This window comes from Podarcis gaigeae, assembly GCF_964106915.1.
Source record: "Podarcis gaigeae genome assembly, chromosome: 7".
Classification (NCBI taxonomy): Eukaryota; Metazoa; Chordata; class Lepidosauria; order Squamata; family Lacertidae; genus Podarcis; species Podarcis gaigeae.
In genome coordinates this window covers 25,100,806-25,116,111 of record NC_139683.1, presented here as the reverse complement: position 1 = coordinate 25,116,111, position 15,306 = coordinate 25,100,806, and the positions used below count along the sequence as shown (strand labels likewise).

Genomic DNA, 15,306 nt, shown 5'->3' with positions numbered 1-15,306 from the left:
CCAGCAAGTTGGTAAGTATCATTGTCTTTCTTTTGGGTCTTCTTTTGGTATTTTGTCAGCAGTACAAAATATGCCTGTTTGTATATTTTTAAGATGTAGGATTAGATGTAGGTTTTTTCAACGAAGTAGCTTCACAAGTTGTCATTTTTGCCACAAAACATGCAATTAAGAAAACCACCTTCCAATTTATTTTATTAACAAAGGTTTTTTTATTTTATTTTACAGTGTTTTCAAGAAAACGCAGAAGTCTTCTTTTTCTGCTTTGGCAACTTCTGTGCAGAACACATCATCTGGCAGGGATACCAGTTTTTCTAAGGAGATATAATTGGGCTGTTTTGGATCATATTGTGCTCTTCCAATGAATTTAAGAAACATGTGTCTTTCTTTGATTCTTAGCAGCTTTGAATTAAAAACCTGAAATGAAACAAGATCAATGTTAATGACCGAAATTGCCAAGACTGCCCTCCTAAGTACAATTACTTGCTAGTAAGACATACTGAAAACAGTAGGACTAACCTGTTAGCTCAAACCTGCCCACATTTACTATGTGGCATTTAAGGCTAACAATCATATCAGCAAACTGATGCCATTCTACAATATATTAACCTAGGCCTTTCCATCACACAGTCTGTAGACGACAGAACTTTCCCTTCAATACAGTTCCCAGTTTTCAAACTTCTTCCTATGACTGCAGTTAACTAGGTAGCATCCAAGAGTCTCACCTGAGGAAAGTGAACCATCAGGCTGTGGGGAATGCCCATGACGTTGTGCACGTAGTCAAAGATCTCCGTTAGCTTCCTTTTGCTTATACCTAAATTCTTGGGGATTCTGTGTGCAATATGCCGAATTTCATTCTTACTAAAACCAAGTTCCAGCTCATACACCTGAAAAAGAGTGATTGTGATGAAGTCAGCTAATGTAGCTTAAAACACATCGGGAAAGAGGGAAATATGTTGATAAGTGATGAGACACAGGAGAGAGACTTCTTTTTATTGTATTGTAGGTTGAAAACTTGCAATAAAATTTCAGGTAAAAAAAGGAGAGGCACTTCTGTAGCAACCTGGAAGCTGCCCAGGCAGCTTATAAAAAAAGAAGAAGCACAAGCACGAAGCCTCCATCACATTTGTGCAAACTGCCAGGCATGAAGTATTGTCCATAGTCCCATACTTACGAGGCCACCACAATTCTTTTCCATAAAGCCTGAAGTCCTCTCTTGTACTAGAGGAACACGCATAACTACTAAATTATATTGGAAGTCTAAAATTGCCATTTTTACTCACGAAAAGGTTCTAATGATCCCTGCTTGTGCCTAAGTCTTTAAAATGCCATTTTGTCATTTGTCCCTTCAAAAACCCGAATAAAATGGCACAAGGAGTTTTGGGGGATACTTTGATGACCCTTAGAATCTCATGTCACATACGGTGAAGGAGTATCGCTGAGCTGACTCATGCCTCCTCATTCCACTGATTGATGCTTTCCGTCATCAAGAGACACCCTAATTGAATCAGAGTTCCAGTGCTTGAGCAGTAGAACCAGCGGCAACCCTTCTCTAGGATTCCAGCATCCACTTCAACAACGTTTTTAAGTAGCAGATTATAAGACCAAGTTATTATTCACGCTACATTTTGCTACCTGACAAGTGTTAAGTCCTGCTGCCTGTGCAATCGTATCTAGGCTGCTGTACTACTTATATTTCCTGTTACATCTCTTAAAGCTTTTCTAAGAGCTCAAATGGCTAACTACTCTAAGATACTATCCTAACTTACCTTCAGGTTTTCTTTAATAGGCTCAAGACTGCCAGTCAGTAACCTTGGAAGACGAGTTACTACATCTCTGGTCTGTATTTTAAATACAAGGAAGGAAAAATAGTAAGTAAAGTAATGTGTATTAGATATTATCTGCTTAAGATAAAATCAATCTGTATTTGCATTTCTTTACCAGACATTTTTTAAACAGCACTGTATTATTCTATTTGAAAAGGTGTACATTTTCCACTGGGTGAGCAAAAGGCCCTCAATATGTGGCATTTTCCCTGCACAATAATGTGTGAAGAGACTTATTTATTCTAACATGATTACATTCAAACTTCTACTTATGTCCACCTCCGCTTGCGTTCATTTTGCCCAACGTCTGCGGCAAACCCGGAAGTATCCGGCGGGGGTTGCCTCCATTCGCACATGTGCAGAAGTGGCGATCGCCATTCACACATGCGCAGAAGTGGGCAATCACCACCCGCACCTGCGCACAACAGCGCCTCTCCCAGCGACCTGTTTCGACCTCTGGACGGACCTTTGGAATGGATTATGGTCGCAGGTAGAGGTTCCACTGTACGTGCAATCTTGGGCAGGTCACTACTGGAGCAATGCTATGCACCTCTCCGCTGAAATAAGCCCCTCTTCAACAGGACATACTCCTGGGTGTGTACAGTATTTCAGCCTGTGTCTCAGGATCAATGAATATATGAATATCTTTCCTTCATGTATATACTGTAGGGTACTGCATGCGTCAGGGGTTGCAAAGTGCCCACTTCACAGCCAGAGGGAGCAGAAGATAAGCCCCGCAGTGCTTGGTAGAAGTCTTTTTTTTTTTTTGCTTTGTTTCATGGTCTCTGACCAAGGATAAACTGAAAGATCACCCAAGCCAGTGATGCCACTAATTAATGGAAGCCCAAATTAAGGAACAGATCCAGCCTGGGTGACTCTTTACACACAGTTTCACCTTTCATGCTGCCTGGAAAAATGTATCCTGAGCATCCAGTCACCACAGGGAAAGGCTTGAGTGGGGTGAAAGGAGTGCTGGTGTATTCAGACAGCTTCCCTAAGGCTGGCTCCACTCGCCTAAAAGCCTCAGCTCTGTAAGCAGAAACTCCAAAGCTACTTTCTGGAGTTCTGTTTGGGATTGTATGGTTTTTGGCTCTGCCCAGTCTTGGGTTGCTGTTGACCGCCTTCCACTGTTTGTGTTGTGGGTGGGGTATGGCAGCTTTAGGGAACTTCAGGTTTCTCCTCTTTAACTAGCCACAGAAGATCCCAGCACCCTCTCAACATTCTGGGGTCCTGGGGTTACTTTTAAGATACGTTCTACCGCAGGCCAAAAAGGCTTTCGTAGGACAAGTTCTCAACATATTGTGTAGCTCAGGCATGGCCAAACTTGGCCCTCCAGATGTTTTGGGACTACAACTCCCATCATCCCTAGCTAACAGGACCAGTGGTCAGGGATGATGGGAACTGTAGTCCCAAAACATCTGGAGGGCCAAGTTTGGCCATGCCTGGTGTAGCTGAACCTCCATTCTGTGACCTTGTTGACTGAAATTCCAAGTCAATTGTTTATCTGTTAGCATAGGCATTATTCCATGTAAAATTAGTATTTCAGGATAACTAGCAATGAAATTGTAATGGGTGTTCCCCAAACATCTGGATGAACTAGTTTGAACTGTTCACACAAGGTTGTATACTTTATATATGGTTCTAATAAGATAATAGTATTTTAGAAGCAGTATTTTAGGTCCCTGTAATGCGAGAGATATTAGCTACCTGCTTGTGGAGTTTGTTTAGTTATTTTAACAATAGGCCCTCTCCCCCAATCACCACGATCCAAATGAAAACAGAAGGCACCTTTTGTGAATTGAGTCCAAGTTCTTTTTGGAAGAAACCCAGCCTATTATCCAGTCTTTCCACAGAAAAGAGGAGTAAATATGGAGCCCCTGAGACCATCTGTGCAATTGCTTCCTTGCTGAATTTTTTTGATGTTAGATAAGCTACCCTGGAAGAAAGAAAGATCCAAATTAAAATGAAGGAAATAAGAAAGGCCATCATTTATCCAGCTCTGCCAGTTCCTCAGCAGTATGTTTCAAAATGACGGATGTTTTAATAATATTAACAAGCAAAGCTGCCAAGAAGAAGGGTGGAAAAGTCTGCAGGTATGACAAAAGCAAAATACCATGATTTCCAATTAATGGCAAAGAAAATAAACACTCTTGGTGCAAAATATTTTACGCCTGGATTAATTTAATGATTTCCAGCTGTATTTAAACAAAAATTATGTCAAGACCAGCCCATGATCCAAAATGGCTTGCACTGAAAGAAATGTCCACTTTCACAATCAAAACTGGCAATTTAATGAAGGTGATCTGATGAACTAAAGGGCATCTTTAGAAGAAGAAAAAAGTAATCACAGGAACAATCCTAAATATCTACATCCTACACCGACATACAGGTGAAGAAGAGAAGCAAATCAGGTTAGATGCCACTACTGTCAATGCTGCCTGCTAAAGACCAGGCCCTTAAAGGCTCTGATATGCCTATTTATTCGGAGGGATATAATCCTAGGTTCCCTACCACAGTATCCTCCTCTTAGCTGTGTCTTTTTGTTTCCACTGAGAAGGTGAAGGGAGCAGAATGGAACTAGTTGTACGTTGTGAAATTCTCCCTGTAAGCGGGGAGGAGCCACAGAGGCAAGATAATCTGAGCTGAGTGGCAGAACATCTGCCTTGAACACAGAAGGTCCCAATTTCAACCCCTAGTACATCCAGGTCAAGCTGGGAGAGACTGCCTATCTGAAACCCTGGAGAGCTGCTGCCAGTCAGTACTGACAATACTGAGAGCAAGATGGATAAATGGTCTGACTCAGTTATAAGGCAGCTTCCTATGTTCCTATGACTTGTTCCCTCCAACCAGCAGGGGGCAACCTTTTGCCAATGAAGGGCCACATTGCCTTATGGGAAACCTTCTGCAGGCTGTGCATCAGTGGTAGGAAAGGCCAGAGGCAAAAAGTGGATGCAGCAATCCATGCAACTCTTACTTGTGTATAGTAGGGTACATGATAGCTCAGTTGGTAGAGCATGAAACTCTTCATCTCAGGGCCGTGGGTTCAAGCTCCATGTTGGGCAAATGATTCCTGCATTGCAGGGGGTTGGAATAGACGACCCTTGTGGTCTTTACAATTCTAGCATTCTATGGTTATATAGTAGGCTACTTTCCAGCAATCTAAAAATCTGTGGTTTGCATTTACAACTGCTGCCTCTTCATTCAGGCAAGCAAGAAATATCCCACAGTTCAAAGACACATTCCAAGCAGGGCAAAATCACTCCATGAAGAAACAGTGGGGAATGTGTCCTACGGAGAATCCTGAGGGTCAGATATAGAGAGCTCTGGAGGGCACAACCAGCCCCTAGGCCAGAGGGCCTCCCCCCCCCCCCCGCCTCAGACCATCTTAACATTATGCTCAGATTGTGAGCCCCTTTATGGACAGACAGAAATATTGGCAAAATGTATATTAGGTACCCTTACCCCATGGAATAGTGGGATACAAACCAAATCAAATAAAGTAACACCTATTAATTTAAGGGGTTTATTTCAGATAGGACAGAGCTACATATTTAATAATAATAATAATATTTTTTTTATTTATACCCCGCCCTCCCCAGCCAAGGCCGGGCTCAGAGCAGCTTACAAGCAATAATAAAAACAAGATGAATGATTACAACTTAAAAACAAAAATAAAATACAACATTAAAATAATGGAACATTAAAATATTAAAATGTAGCCTCATCGCAGGAGAAGAAGGAAAAGAAAGGGGGAAAAAAGATAGAGGTTGGGAATCAAATTGGCTCCAAGCCAAAGGCCAGGCGGAACAACTCTGTCTTACAGGCCCTGCGGAAAGAAATCAGATCCTGCAGGGCCCTGGTCTCATGAGGCAGAGCGTTCCACCAGGCCAGAGCCAGAGTTGAAAAGGCCCTGGCTCTGGTTGAAACCAATCTAACTTCTTTAGGGCCTGGGACCACTAGGGTGTTGTTATTTATGGACCTTGAGGCTCTCCGTGGGGCACACCAGGAGAGGCGGTCCCGTAGGTACGAGGGTCCTAGGCCGTGAAGGGCTTTAAAGGTCAAAAGCAGCACCTTAAATCTGATCCTGTACTCCACCGGGAGCCAATGCAGCTTGAAAAGCACTGGGTGAATATGCTCCAATGGCAGAGACCCCGTGAGGAGCCTCGCTGCAGCATTCTGTACCCGCTGGAGTTTCTGGGACAGCTTCAAGGGCAGCCCCGCATAGAGCGAATTACAGTAGTCAAGCCTGGAGATGACCGTCACATGGATCACTGTGGCCAGGTCGGGGCGGGAAAGGTAAGGGACCAACTGCTTGATGCGGCGAAGGTGGAAAAATGTCGCCTTGGCTGTTGCTGTAACTTGCACCTCCATGGAAAGGGAGGCATCAAGGATTACACCCAAACTCTTAACGGAAGGCAATGGCACTAATTGGGCCGCTGCAAGAGAAGGGAGTTGGTCCCTCATCCCCATGCCATCCCGAAATTTATACTTTATATTTATATTTAAGAAATTTATACCCTGCTTTTCTCCGAATGTCTCAAAGCAGCTTACAAAAGATGCAGAATAAAGCATACAATATCCAATATCTCATTGGTGGCTCAGTCACAACACTAGGAAGCCTGTGCACACCTAACTAGGAGCACAGGGTCTAGAGACATACACTGAGTTAGGCAATGCTAAACAAATTATTTTCAATGTAGTCTACCAGCTGTTGCTTCAGCCCAGGTTTACAAAATACCACATCCTGCTTCTATTGCATCAGCTTATGCTGCCACTACAGGAAGATACAAAACATTTGCATACTACTGCATTTACTTATCTAAAAAGCTATCTGAGTTTAGGCAAACATCATTTAGGGTCTGTTATCCCAGGAGCAAGAAAGGTGCCTTTTGAAACCCTGGCACGATGGCTGTTGCCAGTCCATGAAGATACTACTGAGGTAGATGGACCAATGGTATGAGCTGGTATAAGGCAAATTCCTCTGATCCTAATTTTAACTATTAATTTGGTAGGTAACAGATATGAACACATTTTGCAGCAGCACCAGTACAACTGCACACTAGATTTTAAACCTGCTGAGATGCCCCAAATGCCTAAACCCAGCCAATTTTGAATCCTTTTTCCCCCTGTTAATTGCATTCTATGTTCTGGAGAGGTATGTAGGAACTACAACAAAACAGAGCATTGTGGAGTGCTCCTCTTCAGGGTTCCACCCACCACTGTCTTCTTTAGATATACTCCATTATATTCCCCTGACTCCTCTCCCTTCAACAGTCACCTAACATTTCATGGCCACTAAGCAGAGTAGACTCATTCCTTAGTAGGGCCTTTTCAGGGTTTCCCACCCCAGTTTTTCCTCATCCTTGAATAATTTTTCTTCTTCTGCAGATCTTGGGGTTCACCCAAGCCTGTAAACACTTGTGTCATGCACAGGTATGGTACTCTTTTGGCTACATAAAGATGCACACTTGAAAAATGTTTCATGATTAGTGTACATATTTATGAAGAGATCATATTGATGCCTCATTCTTGAGAGCCATCATTTCACTGCTCCAGACTGTCTGAGTAAGTTATTGTGTGAGGCTTAAGCTGGGTCAATACAATTATTCAAGCTGTCTGGTACATAAAGCTTTTTATTGCTCAGCTTTGCATTCTTTCTCTGAAGCGGATACTGGCAATTGCAAAAATGACACTTTCACTTTAGACAAATAAGTCTATGCTCCTGTTCATTCTGTTTTAACTGCATTATGTTTAGGATGAAAGGACGCAGGTCTAAACCACAGAGCCTAGGGCTTGCTGATCAGAAGGTTGGCGGTTCGAATCCCCGTGATGGGGTGAGCTCCTGTTGCTCGGTTCCAGCTCCTGCCAACCTAGCAGTTCAAAAGCACATCAAAGTGCAAGTAGATACCACTCCGGCGGGAAGGTAAACGGCGTTTCCGTGCGCTGCTCTAGTTTGCCAGAAGTGGCTTAGTCATGCTGGCCACATGACCCGGCTCCCTCGGCCTGTAAAGCGAGATGAGCGCCACAACTCCAGAGTTGTCCGCGACTGGACTTAACAGTCAGGGGTCCCTTTACCTATGTTTAGGATGCGCTGCCTTAATAGGCTGAAATCTTCTGTTCATCATACTGAACAGTGTGGGTGTCTTTCAACCAGAACCGTCAATAACAAGCCTTCAAGAGGAAGGGTGAGTCAGGAGAAATGCATTTCTAACCAACTTCCTACTTTCCCCATTTATTTTCTACCACTCCACACTGCCCAACAGCCTCTAGGAATAATTCCAATGATAAAGAATGTTTGAATTTTAATTCCACTCCCACAACACTATTTTTTGTGTAGTTGCCCCTACACCTAGGTTCATGTTTACAACACAAGATTAATTCTAATCCTCCTTACTTGAGAAAGCTGTCCTTTAGCTTAGCTGGTGTCTACATAAAGCTAAACTGTTCTGACAACTGCCATGTTCAGAAGAATGTCTGGAACAAAATTCTGCAGTTATGATTCTAAACACTTTGCTATTTCTGTTGAAAACAGACCAAGTATCTCCCACGCCCAGCTTCAGAAAATGTCCCAATGAAAGCAAAACCTATGTATGAAAAAGGTTTGCTCATTTTGGGACTCCATTTGGAAATAATCATTTTCAATAACGGAGTCTGACCACCTTCTGCATAGCATAATCAGCATCTGCTGATGCTGAACACTTGAAATTGTGGAATAGGATCACCAGCTATCCTTCCCCTACTACAACATTTGAGTGAGAAGGACAGCTTAAGCAGACTGTACAAAATCCCCAAAGCAAAGTAACATATTTCAGGTATACACACACATGAAATATATGAATATTTCAGGCATGTGGATAGATGAGAGTTGATAGATAGATGAGAGAGAACAAGATAAGAGATTGATGAATACAGAAGTCATTTTACCTTGTCTTTAGATCTTCCACTTCTTCTCTGAAAATATAGGGATTTCTTGTGATAAATGGCCCAAGCTGCTTATCTTCCAAGCCAACATCCTTGAGAAACAGGATGATGTTTTTTATATCTTTTTCAAAGTCCAACTTGAGAAGTAGCTGGCCTGCAGCTGAACGTTTTTCCACTTTGGACAAATCAACTCCTGTAGCACATTCAAACATAAATTTAGTGGGATGCTTAATGAAAAATTCTGGATTTCTAATAGTGTAAGAATGTACAAGTTCACGCAAAGCGTCTTTAATGCTTTTTTATGATATGTCGCAATGTTATCTAGTGCTGCCAAAAGGAGCTATGATACAGCAGCTATGTACTACTGAGGATAATGGCAGAATGGACTCAAAGGCTGCCCTCAAGTTTTTACTTACTGGGGTTTTAAAATCTGCAACAAACAATCATATAATTGTGTACTGATTGATTGGGTTGGTTTCACTCTCTAGAACAATTCTCTGTCGCTCTCCGTATGCTGTTGGACTATAATTTCCATCATTCTCGACTACTGGCCATGCTGGCTGGAGCTGATGGGATTTGGAGTCCCCGCCTGGAGAGCCATGCGTTTCTCAACCCTGTTCCAGACGAAGCCATTCAGAAAACTGCTGTCATAGGCATCTTGCAATTCAACATAGTACTTTTGCAAACCTGAAGCTGCAAATCTTAAGGTCCATGTAGCTAAAATGAAGCCGTTCTAAGCAAGTTCTCATTTTTCACCGATTCCTCACAGTTCACACCGACCTGCTTCCTGCCCTTGAAAAACGTGAAAGATGCTTTTGCAGTGCTTTGCATTTTCCTGCCCTCGCTATACCCTTCTTGCTTTGTGGTCTATATTTTTGAATACAGGGATAGCCAACATGGTGCTTGGACCGCAACTGCCCAAGCACTATGGTCAGTGATGATGGGAGCTGCAGGTTCAGCATCTGAAGGGCACTGCTACCTCTACTCTATACATTCTGCTGCTATCATGCTGTGCATGCAAAACCATTTTTTGCCATTTTACTGTATCAAAAGCAAATAATGACTTTGTATGCACAGCACCATGATCTAGGAAGAGAAGGCTGAAGAGTCTTTAGCATATCTTGAAGAACCTGCCCAGTACAGCTATGCTTACCTAAAAGCACCAGCTTCTGCAGTGTTTCTGAATGATTGACATAATCTTGAAGCGTGAATGATTCAAAAGGAAGTGGTGGCTCAGCCCTGATCTGAAGAGCCTCATCTTCCGAAACTTCCTCAAAAGGGGATGAAGGCAAAGCGTCTTCTAATCCTGAAGGTCATTAAGGAAAAAGAACCATTGAGAAAACAACAGATATAACATTTTCTCTCTCCTTCTGTGTGCGGCGTTTACCTTCACAGAGGCCAGGGGGAATATAATTCCACTAATTCAGAGAAGGAAAATTGCACAATTTAAATTTAGAAGCAGAATGATCATCAGCTTTGTGACAGTGAGATCTTCTGCTATGCAGAAAAAATGAGCATAAGGACAGAAAATAGACACTGAACTGGGAATGGGATAAGTTACTGTCACATTATTTCATTATTGTGGACAATTCACAAGTGTTCACTGATCCCATTGTTCCTGTTTGTCTGACTTTCAACAGCAACTGGGATATTACTGTTCAAAGCAACAGAAGAAAAACAACAGCAGGTGGAGCCCTGGAGACAGATAATGCATAGTTATTGAGGAGTCCTATCCTATGTATTCCAAACAGGGATGGCTGTATCTGCCATTTTTAATTTCTCTCTGTTTCTCATTTTCCAATCTTAAATTAAGTCCCCTGTATTTCTATATCAGTTTACTTTTTTTAAAAAAAGTCCTCATGATAATACACATTGTTATGTACAATTGTGCCTAACTATACACGTTTCTGCAAAGGAATGATGCCTGATATAACATTATTTTCTCTTATATAAGCATTTATACACACTTTGCCCTAGAATATGCACTTCTGTACACATTATTTGACAGGAGAACTGCATTTCAAAATTTAGAGAAGAACGGTGTGAGGAAGGACTGTGTTTTGGTTCATGTATTGTTTCAGAAAGTACAAATTAATTATGTTCACCTAAATGCGAATTGAATCAAATTCCGCCCCTCCCATCCCCAATTCTAGAAGGGTAGCAGACTATAATTTAAAGGTGAACATATAGAATGCTGGTGTGCAAGGGACAAAAATCACAGGGACTTCACTGTTCTCTTGTTGTGCTGCCATGACCTAAGCCATGGTTGGCTTAGCATTACATTTCAAACCTGGGCCCATGGTTTGTCTCTCTCCAAGCAGGCCATAAGCCATAAACTAGGATTTGGATGCAAAGCTAAGCCAAACCATGGCTTAACTCCCAGCAGTGCAGGAAGAATTGAGCCCTTAAAGATTTCACTTACAAACAATAATTTGGAAACACAATCCAGTAATTCCAAGCCTCTTTACAAGCAATGCACAAGAAATGAGGTTAAATATCTAAATTTTAGATACTGTGTTAGGAGGGTCACAACCTTCATCCTTATTTTATTCGTTACATACCTTCTTCAAGCAATGCTTTGGTATATGAACTGGATATTATTTCAGTTTCTGGTCTGTTAACTAAGGATGAATTATTATCTGGACTCTGATTCAGTTCAGTGCTTGAACTACAGAATCTTAAATGGCTATCAAAAAGTACAGTCTTAGAGTTCTTTGACGCTAGTTGACATGAGTATCTGTAAGGACAAAACAATGGCAATCCGGATTGTTGAAGAGGAAGTGTCCATGTTTTGACAGTTTGTTTTCTTAGCTGTTTTGCACTATTCACAACACTGTTTTTCTTTAGCAAGGGGCAACATCTGGATATCTGTCGAGTCAATGAAGCCATCTTAGTCAATATTCTGTCAAAATTGAGAAAGAAAATGGTCAAGGGAACATTCAAACCAATTTTGTATGAACAAAAGTTTACACAGGAACAATGAATGAATTCGATTAATATTTAAGCAGAACTGAAGTGCATTCAGAACCATTTTGCAAAAGTATTATTTCACTATGTCTACCATATAGCAAAGGTCTAAAGCATCCATCCCCAAACTACTGCCCTCCAGATGTTGGACTACGAGTTCCATCATCCCTAAGCATAAGTCATACTGCCTGTGACTGATGGGAGATGTAGTCTAAAACATCTGCAACATGTCAAGCTAGAGAAAGCTGATATAAAGCAATATAATATTACTGTCATGCTGCATAAGTGTAGAGTAGCAATACTTTCTTGGAGATGTTTTTGGAATACTCCAACAATCTTTGAGTCCTACACAGCAGCAGGGGTCCCACTGCCAATTCTGGAGCTTCCTGGCTGTGCTACTCTATCCAGCTACTTGCTGTCACTACCCATTTCCCATTTCCCTGTCCTTTCTCAGCAACAATAGGAAGGAAAAAGAATAGCAATAGCAGCCTCCACTCACTCGCCCTCCATTCCTCTGGGTAGTGATACAGATCAGCTCCAGAGCGGGTGGGAGGCAGCAGCAAGCAAACGGATACTGGCAGGAGGACATGGATCCATTCAAGAAAAAGTGCCCACTGTGGACATGAGTACCTTTTGAACTTGCCCAAACCTCCCCGCACAGAACCCCTGGAGCTAACACTGCTATACCACAGAACATAAAACAGAAGAAAATGTTAGCTTAAAATATCACAATTTTACGTTATTTCAGGTTTGTATATCTCCCCGTGGGGAGTAAGAATTGACTTCAGTAGTCAAGCAAAGGACACAGACACACACTCTCTCTGGCTTGTTTATGTGCCACAAATAAATTATGAACTCTGGTGCATTTAGGCTGGCTGGCTGGCTAAGATGACTTGCTGCCTGGGCAATGCCAAAAAGAGAAGACTGCTTCCATCCTAAGTCCCATCTGCACAGCCCCACTCCACATCCTTGGATTCACAAGTATTGTGGGGATATAACTCCCATCATCCCCCACCTGTAGTTAAACTGGCTGGAGATGACTGGAAAAGTTGCACCAGGATTTTGCCAAGAGCTGCTCCCTGGTATGGTATCAGGGAAGAACATGGAAAATGCTGTCTGAAAAAATCCCTTGATTTGGTTGTGATATTAATTTGAGTGTCTTTTTGTAAACTGCTGTAAGTGACTCTTACAGAGGGGCACAACTAATCTACGTAGATAACTGCTTGCGTCAGAATTGCAGCTTTAACTTCTATGTAAATATGGACAGAATTGGGCTACACATATCCTGTTGTGCTCAATGGCCCTAGCTCTCAAGGCAGTGTGCACAGGATCCTACCTTCATTCTCCCAGCACACTGCTACATAGCCTTATGCAGTTTATCTGGAGAAGGGCCTTAGCTCAATGGTAGAACCTTGCATGCAAAAGGCCCTAAATTCAATCCCCTGCGTTCTCCAGGTGGAGCTGGGAGAGTGTAGACCAGTTGCTCTCAACTTTGAGTCCCCAGATATTGTTGGGACTATTGTCTCATGAAGTGCCTAGAGACAGATAGGTGGACTGCATGTCCACAGCATTGACCAAAGGAGAAATGACTGCTGGGAGGAGTGCAGAGAGAAGAAACCCCATGGTGTATTTGAAACTGGACGCCTTCATTTGCCCAAGCTGCAATAAAATACATCGCTCCCATATTGGTCTGGCACTGTAACTCTCAAACTGTTTGACTTTACTCTGATGGTGCACTCTTCCGTTGTCTCTCAAGACAGCTGGCTGCCAACTAAATTGCAACAACAAAAACAACAACTATTTTATTATTTATACCCTGTCCATCTGGCTGGGTTTCCCCAGCCATTCTGGGCGGCTTACAGAATATATAAAACATAATAAAGCATCAAACATAAAAAACTTCCCAATACAGGGCGGCCTTCAGACGTCTTCTAAAAGCTGTATGATATGATAGCTCAGTTGGTAAAGTATGAGACTCAGTCTCAGGGTGGTGGGTTCGAGTCTCGGGCTAGGAGAAACATTCCTGCATTGCGGGTGTGTGGATGTGTGTGTGGACAAGATGACCCTCAAGGTCCCTTCCAGCTCTGCAATTCCTTGATACTATTCCCATCATCCCTGACCCCTGACTCTGTACAGGGCAGCTTCCCACGTTTCTGGTTGCAAACCCCACTGAACCCAGAGCCTGGGCTTTACTTCCGAGCGAAGCATGCAAACTGACTGAGGCAGAGAACCGAATCGAGATGAACCGAATCAAGAGGCCCTTCGGGGACGCAACAATAGAAGCCGCCGTTCCAAAGGGGATTCCTCGAGGGGAAGATGAACTCAGACCGGCGCTGAGTCCGCAGGGTCCAACCCCTCGCCCTCCCCTGACAAAGCCTTCTCCGTATCGAGACCTAAGCGAGGCGTTTACCTGGCGTCCCGCCGGCGCCGGGTTGCCCCCGTCAGGAAAGTCCCCGGCTCGCCCCAGCCATGCAGGCCCTCGCCTGCCCCGGACTCGCTGCGGCGGTCGCGCTTCCCGCTCGGGCGAAGGCCTCTGACGCGCGGGAAAGAGGCGAGGCTCCCCAGCCGGCTCCTCCCCGCGGCCTGCGGCGGCCCAGCAAGGCCCGTCCCTCCGTCGCGCCTCCTCTCCCCCCGCGTCCCCTCCTGGGGCCGCCGCGGCGCCGCTGCAGCAGCCTGGCCAGCCGCCCAGCGCGCTCCCTGCCGTCTTTCCACCCCGCGCCGGCTCCTTCGGCCGCGGTGGCCGCCGGCGAGGCGAGGAGGAGGCGGAGGAAGAGGAGGAGGCGGCCGCCGGGCGGCGAGGCGATGGCGTCGTACATGGGCAGCCGGACCCTCAGCAAGGACGACGTGAACTACCGGCTTCACTTCCGCATGATCAACGAGCAGCAAGTGGAGGACATCACGCTGGAGTTCTTCTACCGGCCGCACACCATCACCCTGCTCAGCTTCACCATCCTCAGCCTCATGGCCTTCGCCTTCACCAGGTGGGGGAAAAGGGTTGGTGGGCGGGCAGCGCTGTGGGGAGCCGTGTTGGGGGAGAAGATGAAGAGGAGCCCCCTCGGGGCAAAGTAGGGGCTGCGGTGGGTGGGGATGGCGACGGTCAGCCCTGCTGAGGCGGAGAAGGGCTTGGTCCTCTTCACCACCCGAATGAGGAAATCTCTCACGAGTCCTTATGCTCCTCCAGGGAAGAAAGATGGGTTGCGGGTGCCATCGGTTCTTCCTATGCACGTTTATCGAGGTGTAAGTTCCACTAAGGGTTTTTTTTCAACCTCTCAAAAAATTAGGCAAGTCCGTTATCTGAGAAAACACAGAATCGCAAAAAGTACCATTTTCCTGATGAATTTGCAAATGTGTCAGAATCAATAGAAGCAGCAGAAATTCGTTTTCCTTATAACCCTGGTGTTTTAATTTGTTTACTTATTCCCCCCATCAATCAACAGTTCAAGTAATGAATTCCGAAAGGTATTTAAATAGGTAGCATATTCATTCATAAATGTAAATTCGTTCATTTCCCCAGCCCAGATGCATCAACCCAACTGATGGATTCAAAAAGGTATGGAAGATGAATTTGTTTATAATAAAGAATTCATTCATTGGT

The 15,306-nt window shown here is 43.9% G+C and overlaps 2 protein-coding genes across 3 annotated transcripts in view; one reads left to right on the top strand and one right to left on the bottom strand.

The window, feature by feature from the left end:
* Positions 1-175: 175 nt before the first annotated feature.
* MTERF3 (mitochondrial transcription termination factor 3) lies at positions 176-14,296 on the bottom strand. 2 transcript variants are annotated; one of them, XM_083749807.1, is made up of 8 exons: positions 14,122-14,296; positions 11,306-11,646; positions 9,898-10,050; positions 8,748-8,937; positions 3,612-3,759; positions 1,767-1,838; positions 723-884; positions 176-414 (listed from the first exon to the last, which is right to left on the bottom strand). In XM_083749807.1, exons 2-8 carry the CDS (start codon positions 11,631-11,633, stop codon positions 220-222), a joined length of 1,248 nt encoding a protein of 415 aa, XP_083605933.1. In that variant the 5' UTR covers positions 11,634-11,646; positions 14,122-14,296; the 3' UTR covers positions 176-219. The 2 variants fall into 2 exon arrangements, with proteins under 2 accessions (XP_083605933.1, XP_083605932.1); XM_083749806.1 differs by lacking the exon at positions 14,122-14,296 and adding an exon at positions 12,215-12,582.
* Positions 14,297-14,447: 151 nt separating this feature from the next.
* PTDSS1 (phosphatidylserine synthase 1) overlaps positions 14,448-15,306 on the top strand; it is a 37,508-nt gene continuing 36,649 nt past the window's right edge. The window contains exon 1 of the mRNA XM_083749802.1: positions 14,448-14,692. Within this exon, the coding sequence (XP_083605928.1) occupies positions 14,514-14,692 (179 nt within the window). The 5' untranslated portion in view covers positions 14,448-14,513. The remainder of the gene's footprint in view (positions 14,693-15,306) is intronic.